This window comes from Balaenoptera acutorostrata, chromosome 17, assembly GCF_949987535.1.
Source record: "Balaenoptera acutorostrata chromosome 17, mBalAcu1.1, whole genome shotgun sequence".
NCBI classification, from domain to species: domain Eukaryota; kingdom Metazoa; phylum Chordata; class Mammalia; order Artiodactyla; family Balaenopteridae; genus Balaenoptera; species Balaenoptera acutorostrata.
Genome location: NC_080080.1, coordinates 59,103,906 through 59,128,910, shown reverse-complemented (window position 1 = coordinate 59,128,910; position 25,005 = coordinate 59,103,906). Strand labels below are relative to the sequence as shown.

General features: G+C 38.5%; 1 protein-coding gene across 1 annotated transcript in view; it reads right to left on the bottom strand.

The window, feature by feature from the left end:
• MRPS28 (mitochondrial ribosomal protein S28) overlaps positions 1–25,005 on the bottom strand; it is a 103,358-nt gene extending 78,353 nt beyond the window's left edge. The window contains exons 1-2 of the mRNA XM_007185092.3: positions 24,752–25,005; positions 6,638–6,819 (exon numbers count right to left, since the gene is read on the bottom strand). Of these exons, the coding sequence (XP_007185154.1) occupies positions 6,638–6,819; positions 24,752–24,967 (398 nt within the window). The 5' untranslated portion in view covers positions 24,968–25,005. The remainder of the gene's footprint in view (positions 1–6,637; positions 6,820–24,751) is intronic.

Genomic DNA, 25,005 nt, shown 5'->3' with positions numbered 1-25,005 from the left:
AGACCCAATGTTCTAGAATGGTATATAAACCCCTTGAAGATCTGGCTCCTGCCCATCTCCCTACTCTCCCCCCTCACTCCTCCTAAACTTAAGCCAACTAAGCCACTTGAGTTCCCAGAAGAGCCGGGCTCTCTCTCACTGAAAACTCTGTCAAGTACAGCTCCCTCCCATTTTCTGCACTTTGTATCTCCTACCCATCCTTTACAACTCAGTTCAACTGTTAGCTCCTTTGGGAAACCATCTCTGACACAAGCTGACTCCATCATCGATGCCCTCTTCTCTGTTCCTGTAGGACACAGGAAATAGAACTCATACGGTACTATGTATATCGGTTTACTTCTCTATCCCCTGACTGAATCACTAACTCCCTGAAAGCAGGGATTGTCTTTCATCTGTACATCTCTAGCATAAAACGCAGAGGTGGCACACAAGAGCTGCTCATTAAGTGTTTGCTGACTCAGTGAAAAATTGTACCATGGCGCAGTTTACTTAAAAATAAGATTAATAAAATCAGCGGCTTAGTTCTTGAGACTGGTAAAATGCACGACAGGTACATTCCAAGCCAACCAAACTAATCAATGCCGTAAAGCAATACTTTGCACTTAACAATATTCTTAAGAGATTTACTCATTTACTTACAAATTCACTGTAAGAATTGGCACCATTTCAAGTAGTATTTGAGATCCAATAATACTATCTTATTTTCGCTACCGTTCCCACTGGAGGTGTTAAAGTCTCAACCACGACAACTGTTCTTGTCCAAGACACTCAGCACCTTGATTGGTTCAGCAAACACTTTTCTGATACGTGACAACCCCTATCAAGGGCATCAGTGAACAGGCAGTCAACACAGGCAAGACCCTGACGTGGTTACACTTCACTTATCAGGAAGTCAGTTAGCTGGTGACACCAAGTCTCCACAGAACCCAATGAGAATTAAGCAGGGGAGTTTAGGAGCGGTCAAAATATATGTTGAAGTTCATGTACTAGAGTACATACACTTTACTTACATAAGAGGCCGTGAGGTCCTTACTCAAACTCTAGTTGTTCTTATTTTAAGCACAATTTTGGTGACCAATTTCTCAGGCATCAGATATGAGAGGAAAATTAGGAAGTCTAAGAAAGCTAAAAATGCAGACACAGATACAACAGTAGAATAAGAAAGATGACACCCAAAGGTGAAACACAAAAACTACAGAACTGGCGGGTTATGTAGCTGAGAAACAATAATTCTATATATTTGAGTTGAGATACAATACAGGAATTAATGTTTATAATTATGACCTTGGGTCATCAAAACAAAGACAAAAAACAGGTTAAACAACTTTAGGTCTAACAAGGTTCAAGAAAATAAATGACATATTTTACAAAATGAATCAATTAAAAATTAAGTGTTACATGCATAGAGTCAACTTTCTACTATTTGTAAAATAAACTTTTTTGAAATATATTATTCCCAAATAACAAGAGGCATCCTGACTCTAAGCTACTAATCATCGTCAGACATTAACCAGTTCCTGTGACTACAGGTCTCACTACAACTATGATTCACATCCATTATGAAACAAAGCCTGGGCCCTCTGGTCATTAGCTTATTGGTGGTAATACTATTCAAATATACTATACCATGGACACCATAACCCAGGATATTAGATCAGGCTACCTACCAGTCTTTAACAGACCCCTCTAGAGCTTCACCACCATACTGTTTTCAGGGTTCCTGGTATAAACCTGGTTCATATGTGAGGCTATTTTAGGACATTTTTATGACACTTCAGTAGCTATATGTTGTAGGATTTAGAGAGTAGCACAGTACAGTGAAAGAACATTCCTGGGTGATGGATACACACAGCCCTAGGATTGAATCCCTGCCTTGTGAACTACAATTGTATGGCTGCACCACCTTATTTATGCTCAGAGACTCATTTTCTTCATTTGGAAAATGGGGAAAATATCTTCTACTTTCTATGCTTCTTGTGCAGAATAAATCAGACAATGTACATAAAGTGCCAACATAAGTTTTTAAAAAATTGGCTATTGGGATTATCAGATATAGAAAGGAAATGATCTTAATCCACTCTAGGACAAATTTTGTGAAATTGTGTGTTGTATTAATAACACACACACAAAAATGTCTAAAGGGAAAAGTGCTTTATATATTTAAGTCACAGTAGAAGCCCTCTGACTCATAGGTTGGTTCATGGAAAAGTAGGTCAAAGTGAGGACTCATTAAAAAAGTATACACATATACTCTAAAGATATTAACTTAGCAATTAATGCAAATATTCTGACACAGAGCCAGGTTTTCTTGCTAAGTAGAGGCTCACTCACTGGAGCTCTGCACTGATCTCCTTAAATAAACAATACCTAGACTGCAATGTCTGCAATTGCCAGAGTCAGTCACTTTAAAGTAATGCAGGGACAGAAAAGACATTTGGAAAGCAATTCCTTCCAGATTTTTATGATTCCCGCCCCCCACCCCGCATCTTTATGGTTTACTTGCTCAAACTAATTCAATAGCAATTTCATTAAAAAAAAAACTATCCTTTATGGAGCCTTTCTAAAACATTAAAATTAGCTTGCATAAGAACAAAAACCCTTTCTGTGCTCATATTTTATTAATTTATGCAATAATCAAATAAATTACCTAGCAATAATACAAATGGGTTTTGGAATAAACACAACTAGCTTTTGCTAAACACATACCTCAAATGAAAGAAGCAAAAGTTCCCAGTTATAGTAGAGGACTACTAATTCCTAACTGTCTAAGTGCTGGTATGAGTCAGTGGGTTTTATAGAAGAGAATCTTGATTAACTTAGCAAGTCAGTTAATTCAATGACAACTGCCAAAGAAATTAATACCAGCGTCACTATGGTTTGTCATAATTTGACTTCTGATTCCAAGTCATAAACTGATATTTAAAAACATATAATGGTTAAAACTTTTGAGGTTGGTACTGTAAGAGTTAGGTCCCATCCACACCTCCAAAATTTCTGAATGTAATTATAATATTTCTATTTTGCAACTCACTCAAAGTAGATCACAATACTACCTTTCATGCTTAAATACTATAGTTTATATTCTGTTACTATTAATATAACATCTTTCTAGACTTAATTTTTCTTTTAAAAGTGTTTTTCAAACTTTTTTTTTTGTGATACAAATACTCACCACCACTCCCCCCCGACACCTTAAACAAAACACTCCCAGAACTGTAATATATAAAACAATGAATGCAGAGCTGCTCTGAAATAGGGCCTAACTCCCCTCTCTACTCCCAGGGCAATCTCTGAAGTCCTTCTGCATAACTCTATAGTTTCTTGGGTCAAAGACTGAAAACTTGGTTCTTTTAAACAATAATCAAAAATATTAAAACAAAAAAGTTACAGAACTTATTAAAAGGCTGTAACTTAGCTAATTAGAATATTCAGTTAACCAAAACAATTTAGGATTCTTACCAGTTGTTTATCACCTTTTTTAAAAAGAAGCAATCTGGTGGCATTTTAGACTTTTAGCAATAGAAGTAGAGGTCAAAGGCCTTCTCTGACTACTGTTATCTTCTACTCGCCAGGCATCCTGTCACCATATTACCCCTTCTTACTCATTTAATTATCAATTTCTAAAATTGATTTGTGCACTAGTTTACTATCTGTTCCTCATTCCCCCAATAGACTAAGTTCTCCCAACTTTATGAGAGCAGAGAGCTAGTCTGTCTTCTTTACCAGCCCGTACAACAGTGCCTGCCAAATTGAAGAGGTCCAGTAAGCGTTTGTTGAATAAATGAAAGAATGAATGAATGAACGAACGAACGAACAAATCAATTCCTGCGCCAGTATGGCTCCTCCCTTTTCATGATCCTCAATCATGAATATATTGATTTTGTGAGTTTAAGTGGGAATTCCTGGTGAGAGTGATTGGATACTGGGCAGGTAGATGGAAGCAGTGAAGGTAACTATGGCAGATAACTAGAGAACAAAGAGATATAGGCATTTAATTCTCCTAAGGAAAAAAAGAAAAGACTTCAATACAGTGACTGCCCCCTATACTAGAGAATTTATTTGCAAAATTATTATGAGCCACTGCTCTCCCCCCACAAACACTTCTGTTAAATAGACTGCTTCACTGGGAGGAGAGTACATGTGGAGATAGGGGTTTCAACCATATAGTAATTTCTGTTAATAGGATGTGTGCTTATGTGGTACGTGCATAGTTTTCAATGAACAGTTAATTTAATTTTTCAATTCATTAAACTGAAATTTAATTAAATTAATTAAAATTAATTAATGTTGCAACAGATTCCAGTATTTAACCATTTAGAGCTATACTACACATAAAATAAATTCAAATCATATTATAGAACTGATTAGAGAAATATCTAGTCAAAAATACTGATATTTAAAATTCTGTGATCTAGTTAATAAGGCATAAGAATCAAATCAGAAATTCTAGACACCTAAAGCATTCTGAAATTTTATGCTCAAGAATATAACATAAAATGGGGGAAGAACGTTTAGATAAAACAATATCCACAAAGAAATAAATATCCGTGAAAGAAATATCACAAACAAAATTCCATCCACAAATATAAAGAAACATGTATATCACTGGCATTTGCGATTTATAATAAATTTGACTGAGCAGGTGAAATATCCATAATTCAGCAGAGTTATATGTAAAATACATCTCTTTATAAAGCTAATACCTGATGTTCTGGCTGCATGTTAGGTCAGCTTGTAAGAATAAGGATGGCCACTGCAACTGGGAGGCACCCATGGCAGCATGATGTAAAGCTTATCAATTGTAGGGAAGAGAGGAAAGGATTTCTTTACATAAAACAAAGCAGTACTTCATTTTCAAATTACTGATATATTTTCTATTAATGAAAAATGACCTGCTACAGCTCCTGCTGACAGTATGAAAGAGTTTAGGTTGCCTCTCTTGATGGATAATTTTAGGACCACATATCTTCACAACTTGCCTGGTACATAAACCCTCAATAGAAATTCTTGAGGGATGTCATCATTAGGTCACAAAAACCCTAAATCATCAGGATTTAAAGAAGAATAATAGTAGCATCTGTTTACTATATACCAATCACTGTTCTAAATCTTTACATACATTATCTAATTTAATCCCTTCAATACCCCATTACACAATAGATATAGATTACGGTATTAAAATCTAGATGGACACGTCTTACTTAGAAATTTCTTTAGGTTTTACTATTTTTGACTAAGTTTGTATGTTATTTAATATACCAGGGCAAGTCAAGACCTAGCCATTACCTCTCATGCCACATAGCACAGAACCCATTTTCTCTTCCAGGTATCACTGGTTTACATCACTCACCTTGCTGAGACACTGTTTAGCTTCTGACTACCTGCAGTAGGTGTGCTGGAGCCAGACTGCACCAACTTGTGAAAGCTGACTGTGCACTCATATTTCCAACTCCACATTCAATGACATCACACAGGTAACTTAACATTGGCGGTGGTGGAACTATTTCATACCACAGAAATCGGCAAATCAAGGCCTTTTATTTATTGGAGAGCTGGCTGTTAAGTATCTACTCACATATCACTGATCTGAGAACATGTGTATTCAGTTGAGTTTGTCAGGTCCTATTCAGATTCAGGTAGAAGGAGCTCCTGTCTCCTAACTGGGTGAGCCCAGTTATCAAGAAGACCTTTAGGTATCCAGAGCTCTCAGGAAAGAGGCAACCCATTCTTGTAACTGCTCCCTTAGAGCTAGAGTAGACTCTTTCCTTACTCATATCTACGGTCTGACTCATTCTTAAACATCACAAACTTCTTAATCACTGTAATTCATCTTATCTAAGATGCCATTGATTATGAGTCACCATAATTTATGTACTATTAAGAATTTTTAAATTGCCAATTAAATTGCATCAACTATAAGATGCATCCTGGTATCAGAAATATTAAAATCTAAAAAAAATGGGTACATTAAAAATTGGTGGAAAAATTTCATTTCTATCTTGATGACTACTGTTTTCCAATCTCAGAGTCTTAGTTCCACCTCTCTTTTCACTCTTTATATTCTACTCCCAGGTCTCCCACCTTAGTGGTTTTCATAAGGCATATTTATATTAATTATCTTTATCTACACAGACTATAAACAGAATGAATTCTGTTAAGGAAAAATTATATTCCAGAGAGCAGATGCAAAATAGTAAGAAAAGAAAATGATAAAGCAGCAGAATTTGCTCAAGTAAGAGAAACGAACATGAAGAAACAGAAAGCAGAGGTTTCTCTGAGAAGCAGATGGAGACTGTGGAAAAGAAGAGGCAAAAAAGTTACACGTAAAATGGCCTGAGCAGCATGTATTATTCCAAAGCTGGTTTTAATTTTATGGCATGAAGTGGTTTATTATCAGGATGGACATTCAAATCTTCCCCGAAACTGCTCTCACTGCTTTGAGAAGACATGGATCTGGCCTAACTTGACTAATATGACATGACATGAACTTGGCCTAACTTGACTAACTAGCATGATGAAGAGAAATAAACATATTTTCTGTCTTTTCAAAAAATCACCAATTAAAATCCAGTAATACTTTTGAGGTATTTCAACTTTTATGCACACGCTTAAAGCACTTAGAAATGATTCTACTTACTCTCCATCCACTTCCGGTCTTTTACATACACAAGGAAACTTGCCACCAAAATCTATATAAAGATCATTCTCCACAATATGAAAGATTCGTCCAATGACTAGTTTATCCTTGGCAGGTCCCATCTGTGTAAGAGGAGAATGTCTCAGCATAGAAGCGAAGGATTCCACATCTTTTGGAGAGCCCTAAATATGAAAAGAGATATTTATATGCATATAATTCAATGCTAAGGTATAATATGGTAGGTACAGTAATGTCTTATAGGGGAAATTTTTAAAAGTCAATTTGCTGTATATTTACGTTTGTAGCAATAATAAAAATACTGAAATGGAATTTTGCTTTAAAAAGCCTGGGACGCTCTTCAACTTCCTTTTCCTTCCTTTCCTTCTTGAAGAGGAGCCAGGGAAAAGCAGGCATCTGTGCTTGGTGGGGGATGGCGCAGATGTGGTGGCCCAGGGCGGAATCTGGAATGTGAGCGGGATAAGGAGCGCCCTTAGACAAAGCCTCAGGCCTGGGGCCAGGAGGGGGTAGGGAGGTGAGTGTGCGAGGAGGGCATCCAAGAAGGCAATTGGCTTCATTCCTAGTACTGACCATCTGCAAAAAAAAAAATGCCTTCGAATACTGATTTAATGAAAGTGACTATGCTTTAATACAAATTTAAGTGAGCATTAAGATAAAAATGATTAAGGGTCCTTTAATTAGCAGTCTGAACAGGCGCTCTTGTTACGTAATATTTTCAAATGACTTGACTTTATCATTTTAATGTTGTATTTTAACATAATTTCCTTCTTTTTCCTAAAGTAAAATTTTAAAGGAAAGACAGCTTTAATTGTTTTGTGCTACTCACTTTCTAGGAGTCGTTTGACGTACTGAATTTACTTGAGGTAGGGCTGAACATATAATGCAAGCCGATTACTTCTTTTTTTTTTAACTTACCAAAATTTTTTCCAAACACATGCTTTTTCAGAAATCCACGAATACAGATTTGTGCCTTCTACTCATCTTTAATTTTTGTGTGGTGTGGTGTGTGCGCACTTCGGATCAAACTAAGGGAAGCTGAGTTTCTGTTTGTGAGAGCTCATCACAGAAGAATATTAACAATCTGATCTGCCTACGTATATCCTGTATCTGGAATGAATTTTACATTTGTCATTTAAGGGAGAATTACTAAGTGTTTGATAATACACTTACTTTAAAAACTACAAAACCATATTTATGACAATGTTAATGCATGGGATACTCCAAGGATTACAAAATAATCAAATGCCCAGCCAGGAGCTTACTAAGCAGAAGAATACATGCCAAACTAAAAATATAGCCACTGCTCAGCTCTAGCTGCAGTTGCAATTCAAGTCCAGTGTTGCCGCATCTTTTGATTTTCCAAGAAAAGTCAGAAATCCATGTATTAATGTAAAATTTCCAATTTTAAGTGTTTATACATTGAAAAAAAGTCTTTCATTTTATAAATCAGAGCACATTTTGACCTATGAACCAAAAGTTTATGACCTTTGCTTCAAGAAAAAGAAAGTCAAATCATTTGACAGATGCCAAGTCCCTTAGATGTTCGAGGGAGGGTATGGTGATAGATTTGTTTCAGTGGGTTGAAACCCAATGAGAAGGAATCCTTAGCACATAAGGGTTGATCTAAACCAAAGACAAGTCAGTAGACCTAGATGCCAAATAAAGCTGAAAAGGTAGCTAGGAATATTACACTTTGAGCCATAATACTAGTTTTATGATTCTACACAGTATAATATTTAATTCCTTAAACAAGAACCTTTAAAATAGTTCTTTTGCAGACAGCCAAGCATGAAACACATCTTACAGGCTCAACACAGAAACAGCTATGAATTGTCCTCTTGATGCAAAGAGAGTAATACGAAGTACGCTGTCAGAGACAAGTGCAGTTACTATAACCCTCTGCTGGGAACCACTACACCATCCAGAGCAGCTGGGAAGAGCACTGTTCCAGGCAAGACCAGACAGGTTATCAACTTGGGGGTCTCATTCTGCTTACAACCTGGGAAGGTCCTTCTCATTTTCCCCTATAACCTGCTTTCCCATTACTCCACTTCTGTGGTTGATATCTATTCTTCTTCTTCTTCATCTGTTTTTTTTTTGGGGGGGGGGGACGGGGCAGGTAGACTTTCAATTAAAGCCATGGTGTCATTAAAACAGCAGAAGATGAGAGGAAGATACAATAGTAGATCAAATACTTGAATATTTATTGAAGATAATTCAGCCATCACTAGGGCCTCTTCCTAAAACAACAATATCCTTTACAACTGTGAAGGGCTGAGATTAGTATGATAGTAAATGGTATTTCCCTCTAGGTTTTAGAAAATAGAGTGTTCTTGACTATTTAATAAGATCTCTTGAGATTTTTAGTAAATGTGTTGTGAAATATTTACTACATTATAAACTTTATAAAATTATGAATAATTATTTTTAAAGGAGATTTTAAAATCAAGTAAAATAGAATGTTATTGCTTTTTGTTCCATTATTTTTGCCTTCACTTTGTTATATTTTACAATGGAAGCCAATGTGTTTTCAGTGAGTGAAATGATTTTACCACAAGTATAAGACACCTTGATCAATACCTGAATTTGCTTTTAAACTGTATGCTTGCTACACTTTTTTGGAAACTATAACAAATAATTAGACAAAGCCCTCCTTCAAAAAACATGGTCTAGAATCATCTCTGAATTCCTCATTTACTTGTCAAATGGCTTCTAAAAATAATAAATGTAGCACAACCCATGATGACAACCAACACTGTTAGCCCCTCTCGTGCTATTGCAGACTGCAAAGACTCCAGGCACACTGTCACCTTCTGGGTGTATCATAGACCTCAGTGTCTAATCCTGGTTATGGAAAATGTTGCTACAAAGTTCATTCATAAAGTTGTCATAGGTAAAGCAGGTGCCTTAGGGTTGACTGCTTCCTTTAAGAATTGGTCGTAAATCTCAGATTTCCTAAGTATTCCTGTTACTCTGCTGTACTGTTTTTTCCCTTTGAAGCCTGAAAGTTGAATAGCACTGTCCAGATAGAACAGGGGAAGGTAAATGAATTACAGATATAGGGAATAGTTCCACTTTCATCCATTCGTTCATCAAATATGTGTTGAATACTGAGTGCCTGTCATGTACCCCAGACTCCATTCTAGCCCTGATATGAAAATATATGAAACAGCTAAACGAACGTGACAAGACATTAGGGTCCAAAAATTGCTGAAAACAATTGCTACCCTCATTCAGGTTGTAAAGAGTCCTATACCAAAGGCTAAGTGGGTTAGACATTATCCTATAAGCAGTGGGAAATTAAAAGAAGTTTTTCATTAATGGGGTGACAGTACTTGTTCTTTGTTTTTAAAAAAAAAATTTGGCAGCAGTATGCAAAATGGACCAGAGAAAGGGGGGAAAAAATGGAAAGGGGGCAAACTGTTGAGAAGCTCCTCCAGTAACTAGGACAGAGATGATAAAGGGCCTACACTGAAGCAGTGGCCATAGGAATACAGAAGAAGGGATACAGAGCTATTTACCAAATAGTACAGCAAACACTTGATACCCAGTTGGCTGTAGAAAGCAAGGGAAAAGGGGAGCCACTGACGAGGTGGGAGAGCAGTGCAGCAGAAGTAAGAGAGTAAGTTAGTTTCACACTTATTAGGTTTCTGATACCCATAAAATTTTAGGGAACACTGTCTATCTGGTAGGTAGTTAAAAATAATGGTGCACTTTTTTTTTTTTTTTTTTTTTTGCCACACCACATGACTTATGGGATCTCAGTTCCCCGACCAGGTATTGAACCCAGGCCACGGCAGTGAAAGCACTAAATCCTAACCACTAGACCACCAGGGAACTCCCACGGTGCACATATTCATATACCTACTTACATAAATTTACACATGTTTACAGTAATATTATATAGATACAAATTCCTCAAAAGAAATATATCAAATGCTAACTGTAAAAATTTACATATAGAACTTTTTTCTTTGTTATTTATATTAGAAAATCTAGAACACAAAGAATATGTAGTACTTAAAATTTTTTAATATATAAAGCCTATGTACATATGCATGTATGTATAAAACTATCATGCAGGGACTTCCTTGATGGCGCAGTGGTTAAGAATCCACCTGCCAATGCAGGGGACACGAGTCCGAGCCCTGGTCCGGGAAGATCCCACATGCCGCGGAGCAACTAAGCCTGTGTGCCATAACTTCTGAAGCCCGCGCGCCTAGAGCCTGTGCTCCACAACAAGAGAAGCCACCGCAATGAGAAGCCCGCGCACCGCAGCGAAGAGTAGCCCCCGCTCACCGCAACTAGAGAAAACCCATGCACAGCAACGAAGACCCAAAACAGCCAAAAATAAGTTAATTAATTAATTGATTTAAAAAAAAGAAATAAACTTAAAAAAAACCATAATGCATATGAAGACATTTAATATATAGCTTGGAATCAGAGGCTACTAGCACTAAAGGAAACACAAGATATCAGCGAGTCCAACCACCTCATTTCACACATGATTACCATACCTGCTACTCACAGCCACATGATAGGCTGAACAGTGATTTAAATACAACTGCCTCAAAAGGTGGAAAGTAGAGAGAAACATTATTTTAAAACTTAAAAGTAAGGACATAGTACAGTAGAATAATAGAAATATTTAGGAAATCTGGGTTCTATGACCAACTCAGCCACTAAATAACTAAAAAATCTTGAGTAATAAGTCTTTTAACCTCTCTAGATCTGTCTTCTCAATTGTAAATAAAAAGACTGGATACCTACCAAGTTGAGTAGTAGGAATTCCTAAATATTCTAAAATATAAAAATGTTTTTTTAAAGTAATAAACTATGAAAAGGGAAGACAAATCCTACCCAGTCCCTTTTTAAACATAAACAATAACAAAAATAATGAAACGCTATATGTACTTTACTTCATATTAGTTAGCAAGAAAAACATTTCATCATGTGTCTTCTCTGACAAGTAACTTAAAAATGACTCCCTTCTATATACAGATTGCCAACAAACACATGAAAGGATGCTCAACATCACTAATCATTAGAGAAATGCAAATCAAAACTACAATGAGGGGGCTTCCCTGGTGGCGCAGTGGTTAAGAATCCGCCTGCCAGTGCAGGAGACACTGGTCCGAGCCCTGGTCCAGGAAGATCCCAAATGCCGCAGAACAACTAAGCCCGTGCGCCGCAACTACTGAGCCTGTGCTCTAGAGCCCGTGCTCCGCAGCAAGAGAAGCCACCGCAGTGAGAAGCCCACGCACCACAACAAAGAGTAGCCCCAGCTCTCCGCAGCTAGAGAAAGCCCACGCACAGCAACAAAGACCCAACGCAGCCAAAAATAAACAAAAATAAAATAAATTTATATAAAAAAAAACTACAACAAGGTATCACCTCACACCAGTCAGAATGGCCATCATCAAAAAATCTACAAACAATAAATGCTGGAGAGGGTGTGGCGAAAAGGGAACCCTCTTGCACTGTTGGTGGGAATGTAAATTGATACAGCTACTATGGAGAACAGTAAGGAGGTTCTTTAAAAAACTAAAAATAGAACTACCATATGACCCAGCAATCCCACTACTGGGCATACACCCTGAGAAAACCATAATTCAAAAACAGTCATGTACCACAATGTTCACTGCAGCTCTATTTGCAATAGCCAGGACATGGAAGCAACCTAAGTGTCCATCGACAGATGAGTGGATGCAGAAGATGTGGCACATATATACAATGGAATATTACTCAGCCATAAAAAGAAAGGAAATTGAGTTATCTGTAGTGAGGTGGATGGACCTAGAGACTGTCATACAGAGTGAAGTAAGTCAGAAAGAGAAAAACAAATACCGTATGCTAACACATATATATGGAATCCAGAAAAAAAAAAAAAGGTTTTGATGAACCTAGGAGCAGGACAGGAATAAAGACGCAGATGTAGAGAATGGACTTGAGGACATGGGGAAGGGGAAAGGTAAGCAGGAACGAAGTGAGAAAGTGGCATGGACATATATACACTACCAAATGTAGAATAGATAGCTAGTGGGAAGCAGCTGCATAGCACAGGGAGATCAGCTCGGTGCTTTGTGACCACCTAGAAGGGTGGGATAGGGAGGGTGGGAGGGAGGGAGATGCAAGAGGGAGGAGATATGGGAACATATGTATATGTATAGCTGATTCACTTCGTTATAAAGCAGAAACTAACACACCAATGTAAAGCGATTATACTCCAATAAAGATGTTAAAAAAAAAGATATCAGAATGAAATAAATGTTTATGTATTACCAAAAAAAAAAGACTCCCTTCTATTAATTGTGCTGCAACAACTTCAGTTTCCTCAACCCTACCCAGTAAATGTTATGCTCATAACAATGCTCTTTTAGTAAAATTAATGGATTAGTGGTTCAAGATGGCAGAGTGAGTACTTACATTTCTCTCTCTCCCTCCTGAAATTCCATTCAATGATGGTAAAGAATGAACGAAAAAATTACAAACCCTCAGTATTAAAGAGAAGAAAATGGAGACAAAAAGTATATAAGAGATTTCAACAACTTTTTAGTGGACTGAAAACATGTAGAAGGGTGGTAACTAGTGAAGCAGAGTGAAGGAAACTGCAGCTAAAAACACATGCAGTATGAAAATAAGTCAATCTATTCTGAAGAATCCCATAAAGGTGCTGGACTCCGTCAGGCCAGGAATTGTAGAAAGCTGGAATGATAAGAGAGGCTGAAAACAAAGGGAATAATTAAAAGAATACAGACAGGGAAGGCAATTTTCTGTCAAGCACAGAACACCTGGCAGAAAGGCCAAGTGCACAATACCTAATAATAAGGCATTTATTGCCCTGGCAAAATAAATACAATAAACTTCTTTTCTCTTCTCTAAAAAACATAATAATAATTGAATAAATTGTCTAAAGAAATAAGTTAGGAGGGTTGGTTATGCAGCAATAGGTAACTTAGCCCATCAGGAAAGAAAAGAATCGAAATGACAGGTTTTTGGCAAGGTACAAGCAATTAGTAAAGCCTGGAGTAGGAGGGCGGGCTCCTAAAGGCTCTGAAGTCAGACCACATGGTTCAGGTCCTGGCGGTACCACTTACCAGCTCTGTGGTTGGCGCAGTGCACTTAGACTCTCTGTGCTGCTGTTTACTCACCTATAAAATGGGGTTAATAATTATACCTATTTTACAGGGTTGTTGTGAGGATTAAATAAACACATGACTATATGTAAAGCTCTCAAACTGTGCCTCTGACAGGGCAAACACCTCTTAAAATGTAGCTTTAAACAAAAAATTAATCAATTTCTTATAGACCCAGTCACCACCAAGTTTTATGGATAATCCTAGTAGTTTTCAAACAGAACAATTTTGCCTGCCCTCCCTCTCCCCACCCCCCAAATCCCCCCTCTGTCCTGGGGACATCTGGCAATGCCTGAAGACATGTCTGATTCCCATGACTGGGGATGTTACTGGAATGCACTGGGTAGGGGCCAGGGATGCTGTTAAACACCCTACAACGCACAGGGCAGCCCCCACAGCAAAGAATTATCTGGTCCAAAGTGTCACCAGTGCCAAGACTGAAAAACCCTGCACAAGGCAGACTCAGGAGCACACGGCAGGCCAGGTATAGGAGCAATGTCAGTTGCATTTAGGGAGATCTAGGATGGAAGGCAAGACAAAAGATTAAGGGAGTGAGATTCCAAGATAGAACGGCTGCCAAGTAGTTCCAGACTGAGTATAAAGAAAGGTAGACCCAGAAAAAAAGTTGGTAGACTGGTAGATAAAGGTGTGATTCAGGAAACAGAGAAGGTGAAGAGGGTAAAACTGTGGTCCAAGAGGGCTCAGGAGTTTGAGAACTTGAAGATATCGTTCCAAGTGATAATGAATTTGTATACATACAAATTATGGTATATCTGCAAGTATCAGAAAGTAGAAGTGAAAGTCTAGGAATATGATACTTAGAATACGATGTGCATCTCTGTTGCCCAAGTGTTAGTAAAGTCATCGATGTACATGCTGAAGTCCATGAACATGGCAAGTAAGAAGGGGAAAAGAGAAAAGCTGTGAGTCAAATGCTGAAGAAAAAAACTCAAAGAATTGAGAAGATTTCTATCAAGGAATCTTTCCTTAAATATTTCTAACACAACAGTGGTCTGAAATGGTAGAGAAGCAAGAACCAAAATGACTCCTTTTCTTCTCAGACCCATCTGAGAAGTAGTGTTATCAAGAGAAATCGAGGAAGAAAGCAAGAAACACTTGTGAGAAGCTTAAAGGGAGACCGTGCACAGAAAGATGCAGGAGACTTGGGACCAAGGAATACAGATCTAGAGAGCAGGCTGAAGGAAAGAAGGCAAGTAATATGAAAGAACAGTTATCTCCATGATAACCCAGAGAACAAAAGAAGAAACTTCTGGAACTTCCAGTGATGGTTTTTTACTTCATCCTTTAAACTGTTGTTTTTTGTGAATGCTTTAAAATGTATGTAACAAATAGTACTGTAGTACTGTAGTACATAAATCTTTTTAAAGTAAATATTGGGGCTTCCCTGGTGGCGCAGTGGTTAAGAATCCACCTACCAATGGAGGGGACACGGGTTCGAGCCCTGGTCCGGGAATATCCCACATGCCACGGAGCAACTAAGCCCGTGTGCCACAGCTACTGAGCTTGCGCTCTACAGCCCGCGAGCCACAACTACTGAAGCCCACGTGCCACAACTACTAAAGCCCGTGTGCCTAGAGTCCGTGCTCTGCAACCAGAGAAGCCAACACAATGAGAAGCCCGCGCACCGCAACGAAGAGAAGCCGCGGCTCGCTGCAACTAGAGAAAGCCTGCACACAGCAACGAAGACCCAACAAAGCCAAAAATAAATAAATAAAATAAATAAATAAATAAAGTAAATATTGGAACATGTGTTCAAAAATTTCTTAATGAAGGGGCATTATCAAAAAAAGTTTAGAAACCTTTATAATAGAGGTATATCATAGTAGCAGGAGAATAATTATGCCGGATAGGGAGAAATATAGTTACAAGAGGAGGCTGGATAACCAGAATGATTTGCATGATTTTGCTAATTTATATCAACAGAAACTGAGGATATATGTGGGAATGGATCCTAAGGATACCGGATCAGGGTGAGAGGAAGACAGTGTTGCCTTGACCCAAATTTACCAATATAGGCTCACTAAGCAGAGATTCAGATACAATATATTAGCTTAAATGGCTGAGAGTGATAGACTATACTAGATGAAGCTGAAATACCAGAACTTCCTTAGTATACCACAAAGAAAGGTATCCAAAGGCTTGAAGAGAATGGAATGCTGGAGTGGATTTATTGTTTATGATCTGTTCACCACTCCTTACTATGGCCCCCAAGAGGATCTATAAGATACTCACTTCACCAGGGTTAAGAGAAATACCTGTGTGAAGGGAGCACCAGCATTCCTGAAAGCTGTGTGGTAGCGATTCTCTGTAGGCCAGGACTGACAGTGAGAACTGCTGCCAACAAGAGCTCCCTGAATTCAATGGAGATAATGTGGCAGGAGTCAAGCCAGCACTTTTACTAGCCAACAACATGGTGGGCATGGTTATCATAATGCAGCAGAGCCTAAAAGCAATCCAACTAATCTGACCTGTAGAGCTCTTTGGTGTTGGCTGGTTGGTTATGGTGTCCTTAGAAATAAAATAGATGGGAAAACTCCAGTTCTAGAGAACAGAAGTCTGACTTGAATACCACATATGAATATCAAGGCCCCTCAACCAATTACCAAAGTTGAAGCAATTCTCAGACACCAAGCCTTCTGAATGAAGAGGAGGTTGTGTCCCCTTGAGGGAAGATCCCGCTACAAAACCAAAAATTTATATCACCAATCTTCCTTCTAGCTTTCCCAAAAGGAGCTGTGGTTATTTACCAGAATGACTGTTCATTGAGGAAAGAGAAATCATCAGACCTTTCAGGGATTATCTGAACTGACACTAACTCTTCAAGAACCAACTCAATGCCAGTCAGAACAGGGGCTTATGGAGATCACGTGATAAATGGAGTTTTAGCTCAGCTCTATCCCATGAACCTGCTCTATAGTTCTCTCCCTAGTTCCAGAAGGCACAATTGCAATAGGTATACTCAGCAACTGACAGGATTCCCACACTGGTTACTTGATCTGTAGAGTGAAGGCTATTAAGGTACAGAAGGCCAAGTAAAAGATGAATTTGTTTGGTAGGTAGTAGAACTTCCCCTACCTACCAAACAAGTAAATCAAAGGCAATACCACATTCCTAGAGGCATTGCAGCAATTAGTGCCACTATCAAGGACCTGGAAGATGCAGCGTGGTGATTCCTACCACATGCCCATTCAACTTGCCTATGAGGCCTTGCAGAAAACAGACAGGTCTTAGAAAATGACAATTTATTATCATAAACTTAATCAAGTGGTAACTCCAATTTCAGCTATTCCAGATGTCATTTCATGGCTGGAGCAAATCAAATATCCTCCAGCACCTGGTATGCAATAATTATCTAACAAATGCTTTCTTTTTCTAGACCTGCTAGTAAAGACTATATACCTCCAGGTTACATTAATTCTCTAGCTCTATGCCACAGTCTAGTCTACAAAGACTTTGATTGCCACTCCATTCCACTGGACAGCATGCTGCTCCATTTCATACGCTGATTAGATCTGGAAGCAGAAAGCTGCAACTCCTCCTGACACGTGGTAAGACACATATATGCCAGTGGGTGGGAAATAAATCCCACAAAAATACTGGGCCTTAGTGAAATTCCTAGGGAGCCAATGGTCTGGGCTATGTCAAGATATCCTTTCTTACTGCTAAGAAAGAAGCTCAATGCCTAGTGGGTCTCTTTGAATTTTGTAGGCAACAAATACCTCATTTGGACGTGCTTCTTCAACTCTTTTACCAAGTAACCCAAAAAGCTGCCAGTCTTGAGTGGTGCCCAGAACAATATAAGGCTCTGCAAAAGGTCTAGGCTATCAGGTAAGCTCTTCTACTACTTGAGTTTTACAACCCAGCAGATGTGGCAGTGGCAGTATATACACGTAGAATGAGACTTTGACAGACCTCCCTAGGTGAAGTGTAGTGCAGAGCTAGAGTACCTTTGAATGACAGCAGTAAAGGACTTTGAGCAGTATACTTGAATGATCATTTTGCCTGGAAAGAGAGATGGCCTAAGGTGAGGATCTATATTGATTTGTGTGAAGTGACTAATGATTTTGCTGGATGGCCAGGGATTTAGCAGGAACATGATTGGGAAATAGATAACAAGAAGGTCTGGGAAAGAGACAGGAAGATAGAATATAGGACACAGAGTGAGACAGATAGGACACAGAGTGAGAAAATAAATGTGAATAATTTCTTCTGCAGAAAAGAATCTTAATAATCAAGGGATAAGATAACTAGTCATGTGGAGGTCAGTCAACCTCTTTCCCCAGCCACTCCTGCTCACCTCTCCAGTGGGTTCAAGAACAAAGCTGCCATGACAGCAGGGATTGCTTCCGTCTTAGGGGTAGGGGAGGTATCGCACATGTCCCAGAACACTGACCGACGGCATTTTACCAGGTGCAAGCCCCTGAATTTTTGTGAGATGGAGGTTATGCATGGATTCAGGAATACTGGCTTCCACTCACCCTGTGAGTAGTGATCTGGCTACAGCCACTGCTAAAAGACCAATCTGCCATGGCAGAAACCAATACTAAGCTTTCAATACAGCATCATTCCCTGGGAGGATCAGCCAGCCACCTGGTGGCAGGTTGATTACACTGGACCATTCAAAATGGAAAGGACAGTGATATATTATCACTGGAATGGACACTTATGCTGAATATGGGTTTGCCTTCCCTGCCCACAAAGCTTCTACCAAAACCACCATCCATGAACTTATAGACTCTCATATTCATTGTCATGGTATTCCAAACAGCATTGCTTCTAACCAAAGAAATCATTTTACAGCAAATTATGGGATAATGGGATAATGGGCTCATGCTTATGGAATTCACTGGTCTTACTAGTACTGGGCCTGACAGACTAGTGAAATGATCCTTTTCAAAAAAAAAATTAAACTTTCTATTTTGAGACCATTGTAAATTCACATGCAATCGTAAGAAACAACACATGGGGAGCTCCTGCACCCTTTACTCAGTTCTCCCAATGGTAACATCTTGTAAAACCATATAGTATAATATTACAACCAGGAAAGTGACATTGATATAATCCACAGATAGTATCCAGATTTCACCAGTTTTAGATATAATCATTTGTGTGTGTGTATTTAGTTCTATACAATATGTGAAGGTTCATGTATACACCATTGCAGTCAAGTTATAGGAAGTTCCATCACCACAAGGATCCCTTGTGTTTCCTTTTATAACTCCCCATCTCCCTTCTGCCCTATCCTAACTCTTAGCAACCACTGATCTGTTCCCTATCTCTGTAATTTTGTCACTTCAAGAATGTCACATAAATGGAATCACACAATAGGCAACCCTTCGGGACTCGTTTTTTTCATTCAGCATAATTCCCTTGAGAGTTATTCAAGCTGCTGCCTGTATCAACCACTGGTCCCTCTTTATTGTTGAGTAGTATTCCATAGGACAGATATACCACAGTTTGTTTAACCACTGAGCAGTTGAAGGACATCTGGGCTATTTCCCGTTTTGGGCTCTTACAAATAAAGCTGCTATGAACATTTCTGTACAAGTTTTTATATGAACATAAGTTTTCATTTCTCTGGGATAAATACTGCTCCAGTGTGCACTTATCTCCTTTGGGAGGACCTGACCATCTCCATCTAGGTAGCTGGCCGCAGGCCAGAGGACTTGTTGAGTCACTGACTCCTGGACTGGGAGTCTATCATTCCTTGTTCGCCAGTTGCCAACAGCAGAGTGCCCAATGATTTACAAAGACAGGGAAAATACAAACTGAATCGTCATGGTTTAATTTTATTCCCAAATCCCTACAAAGCAGGCTCCACTCAAATGTGATAGTTTCCTTTATTTCCTATGTTATTTAATGCCTATAGATAAAAACAAACTTGAGTTGTAATCACGTTAGAAAAATTAATCAAAAGAGAAAATCTTAATATAATCTTTAAAAGAAAAAACAAAATAAAGCAAAATCCAAACACATTAAAAGAAGGGAGTGAGATGTCTGAGCAAAAATAAGAGTTAAGAAAGATATACAACTAGTGAAAGCTAATGCTGACTTGAGAAGTCCTAAGAGTCTGATTGCGTATGATCAGAGCATATGACCACCCACAAAACAAAATACATACAGAATATATTCATCATTTCTTTGTAGGAAATGTACAGTATTATTTATAGGTATATTATAGCTGTTGATAAAAAAAACCTACATTCCCTAGAGATTTATATCTACCTCAATACACTCTTTCATTGTTTTTATATTAGCTGGTCATTTCCTCTAAACCTGCTTTGAAAATGTTAGACTCTACTGTGAAACTAGACATTTCAGAAGGTTTTATTTATTAGTTAGAGATAACTCTCCTAAAATTCTCTAATGTAAAAACCAGGGAGCACCATGGTTAAAACCAGAAATACTTTTCATCATTCCTTTACATATTAGTTTTTAAAACATTGGTGTAATTTTTTAAGTTGTCAATATAAAACTAGTGAGAAAACAAAGGGTTAAATAAAGCTGCATAATACTGCTATTTTATGAATTTAGAAGACTTAAAACTTATACTAAAAATAAGAGAATTGAAACAAATCCTTCAAGTAAGCCATTTTTTGGATTTTTCCAGTATTCTGAAAGGACAAAATAGCTGATTTAAATATTCTATCTTCTGGAATATTCCAGCATTTTGAAATAAAAAGTGCCGATAAGAAATATTCATGAAAAAGTAAAAAATAACATTTAAAAATATTTACATAAAATCTGTCTAATATATTGCTAAAATGAAACTATAAAGTATAACATCAGTATTCCACATAAATAAGCTAAAACAATAAAATGTTATTCTCCATCTTAAAAAAATAAAACATTCTGTGTAGCCTCAAAAACTCTTGCAAACCATTTTTTCAATGTGCTGAAAAGTAATATGCCCCCCTCTACTGTTAAGAAACAGTAATATTCAAAGAGCAGAAAACCAATTCTTTGCTCAACTATTGCCACCCTGTGGCTATAAGGTGGACCTTTCACTATACCATAGCTCCCCGTCGGCTTAACAGGTTCTACAAATCTCTATCGTCGAAGTGACATAAAAGGGTTAAAGTTTTTAACATAGTAAAAAAAAAAGAAAAAGAAAAAAGGTGTTTGACTTTAAAAATGTATTTAGCAAACATCTACCAGGTCCTGTATTCATAAGTATGTGTTATGTTGGTTACAAAAATGAAAAGGACTTGGTCCCATCCTAAAGAAAAATAAACAAACAAATACTTAAAGAGATACATGCATAAACCAATCTTATAGCTAATGAATCAAGGAAAAGATAATGGATAAGTGAGCATGGATGAGTAAATGGCCTTTCAGGTCATTTAAACTTGAGATTCCTTTAACTGGTAACCTCACTGAAATTTTAGGATAGGGAATTCATGATGAACTGTCCTTGATTAAATTCCTGCCTGCAGGGGAAAGTCCCTTTTAAGGATAACTTGCTTGGCTCTTACTGAATATCACTTATTTCTGAGGTGCACATATAGATACATGTCTGCACTTTGAGAGTAAGAATTAAACCAATGGGTAGGATGTCAACTTTTATTCCTATGTATATATATATATATTTTTTAATCCAATAACACGAGATGTTATTTCTCATTTATAGTTATTCAGACATCAAACTGTGTAAATCTTATTCCAATTCATATCAACAAATATATATTAAATCCCTACTAATGTGTAAGGCATTATGCAAGCAATGAAAAGGGTAAATAAAAAACTACCCCGACCTTCAAGAATTACAATCTAGGATATGGGATAAAACAAGTTCACAAATGGCTCTAATATAACTTAAGAGTTGTGTGTGTAAAATAAAGGTAGCATAAAACAAAGCCCCAAGACATTCAGAAGGAGTTTCACCTGGTTGGTGAAATGACAAAGGCCTAAAAGAAGAGGTGATTTTTACTATGGAATTTGCAGGCAGGGAAGCTAATTCTAGGGGAAAGAGCAAAGGTAAAGAAATAATGCTTTGCTTAGGGAACAGCAAACTGTTTACCTTCTAAAAACATTTTTTAAAGCAGAAACCATGTTACAAATTAAATCTTACATAGAACCTCAATATATATAACATTAAGTGTAGTATTTTGTTGGTATAAGTGTATTTTATGAGTTCAAATTGATAGCATTTACTTATTAAGTCAAAAAATGTGAACATGCAGTTATTTTGATAAAAATTACAAACTGGGGGGTTTCCCTGGTGGCGCAGTGGTTGAGAGTCTGCCTGCCAATGCAGGGAACACGGGTTCGAGCCCTGGTCCGGGAGGATCCCACATGCCGCGGAGCAACTAAGCCCGTGCGGAGCAACTAAGCCCGTGCGCCACAACTACTGAGCCTGCGCTCTAGAGCCCGCGAGCCACAACTACTGAGCCTGCGCGTCTGGAGCTTGTGCTCCGCAACGGGAGAGGCCGCGATAGTGAGAGGCCCGCGCACCGCGATCAAGAGTGGCCCCCGCTTGCCACAACTAGAGAAAGCCCTCGCACAGAAACGAAGACCCAACACAGCCAAAAATAAAATTAATTAATTAATTAATTAAAAAAAAATTTACAAACTGGTATCGGAGGTGAGAGATAAACAACTCCAGTTCCCAATTTTTGTATTTTGTTTTGACTGCCCACTACCAAGAAAATCCACTTATAATACCCCACATGCGTAAGTGGTGAGGAAACAGGCACTGTCATGCACTGTAAGTGGAAGTGTGGTGCAGTCTGTATGTATCAAAACTCAAATTGTGTGTACACACTGACCTAGTGTATATCCCATAAATAAGCAAAAAAATTTAAATGCTCACTGTACCACTGTCTGTATTAAGGGAAAAAAAACCCAGAAACAACCTAGAAGCTCATTAGTGAAGGCCTGATTAAATAAATTATGCTACATCCACACCATGGAATACCAAACAAGTATTTTTTGAATGAGATATACAGTCAGACCTCTGTATTCACGGATGCGGGAGCCGCAGAGGGTTACCTGCACCGTTTACATAAGGGACTTGAGCATCCAGGGATTTTGGTATGGCAGAGGGTCCTGGCACCAAACCCCCGTGCATACCTAGGGACAGCAGTAAGTACACTACACATATGTAATGATAAGGAAAAACAGTCAAAGTTATACTTAAGTGAGAATAGCAATTTTCAGCAGCAGCAATGAAAATATACTGAGTGCTTATTATCAGGTACTTGTGCTAAGTATTTAAATAATGAATTCATTTAATCTCATAATAATCCCATGACAGGGTTTCCTTTTATAAAAAAAGGAAAAGAAGATATACGGCTATCAAGTAACTTTCCAAGGAAACACAGCCAGTAAATGACAGAGGAATTAGAATTCAAACCAAGTCTGTCTGAATCCAGAGCTTACATTCTTAAACATTAATAATGTAGTTCAAAACTTGTACGTTCTTAAGTATATACATATATATATATATAATTAGCTTATATTCATATATGCATACATAAAATCTCTAGCAGTATGCATTTATAAAAATACACCTTCCAGCTTTGAGAAAGTGAGGAAAAGAAAAAGGGGGCTTTTATATTTCCCATAGTAACCTTCAGTGCTATTTACATGCCCCTTTTGCAATATTATTTTTATACTTTAAATTTTTTTTCAAAAATCCTGATCACACAATAAAGACGAACTTTATTCATCTTGTAATCTCAGGATACTCTTCAATTAAATAGTTCCAGAAACTTCAAAGAGTGAAGTGAAAGATTTTTCACAAAGTTGAATCTTTACATCAATACCTAACAACTACTCATATTCCTCATCATAAATGTCACAAAAGTACTGAAAACTTCCAATAAACACTAAAATAAAACTAATGTGGTATCTTCAGTTTTCTTATTACTCTGACAATTGTTTTTGCTCAGTTATTACTCTGGAGTAGCACATTTAACTCACATGCTCAAGCCTGTCCTATCCTCACTTACACAACCGTTTGCGAGCAGTCACACAAAGATCTCAATTCAAAGACTGCTCAGATTGTCCTGAAGTTCAAGTGTGCACTTTCTGTTCTATTCATTCATTCACGCCTTGGGCAAACACTTACGGAGTGCCCACTAAGAGTCAAGCACTGTGCTAAATGCTGGGCAGTTTTCTATAACCCAGGACACTATCCATCGGTAAACTGTTTGCTACTGGTTCCCAAAGCGATGAGTACAGAAATTGAGACAGTTTATTTTTATACAGTTTAATATTGCCAGACATCCAATTTCATGTCCGCTGACTCAAAAAATCTGACTTGTATTTACGCCTATTTCTTCCATTTTATTTATCTAGTAATTCTATCGCATTTTACAAAATTATTGCCTCGGACAGATGGATTTTTTAAAAAAAGGTCATTTACAGAAAAGGAAGTGAAGCATCGACAGGTTACATTACTTGCTCAAGTTCATAGTGACAGTAATTCTCTGATTCACCTCTCCACTGAATTAAGAAATATTTATGATGAGCCTGGTACGCCAGACACTAAGGTCCACACTGCAGCTGCTGGGTAGAACAAGAGGAGCAGAGGGCCCTGCCTCTCTCAGTGATCCAACTTTACTCGGAGTCCCAAGAGTCGCCCTAGGCGCGTCACTGGCAACGCTCGCTGCTGGTTTCCCTTCCAGCACTCGCCTGAGGAAGACGCGTGCAAAGGAGTGTGGACAGCGCACGCCCAGCATGTAGATGCTGTACAAAAGTACAACAAACGGAGGAAAAACACCACCACACGCTCTGTTCTAAGTAGCCAGCAGATGGGACAAGCCACACCACCGCCCCCGACTCTACTCCCTACGCCGGGCCCCGCCCCGCCTCTCGGTCCCACCCACCTTGCCGGGCCCACCCCTTACGCCGGGCTCCGTCCCGGCTCCCGGCTCCACCCACAACGGCGGGCCCCGCCCGCCAACGCGTCGCTGGCTTAGCTTCCGCAACTCACTCTCATCCGCCCGAGCTCCGCCTTCCGCTGCAGTTCTGAGTGCCGCTTCAAAGAGTTCGCGAAGCCGCCTAGGCGCGGCCTAGGCTCCGTGGAATCAGAACTCTCGCTTCCGGAGCCACTTTCAGTGCCTGCGTCTCGACAGGGCCGAAAGAAGAGAAACACTCGCAGAAAATGACTGTCGGCAGTCACGGAACGGATCCGGCACAGCGCCGCCATGACGGCTCCACAACCTCTGACCTTTGGCTTCTCCGCGA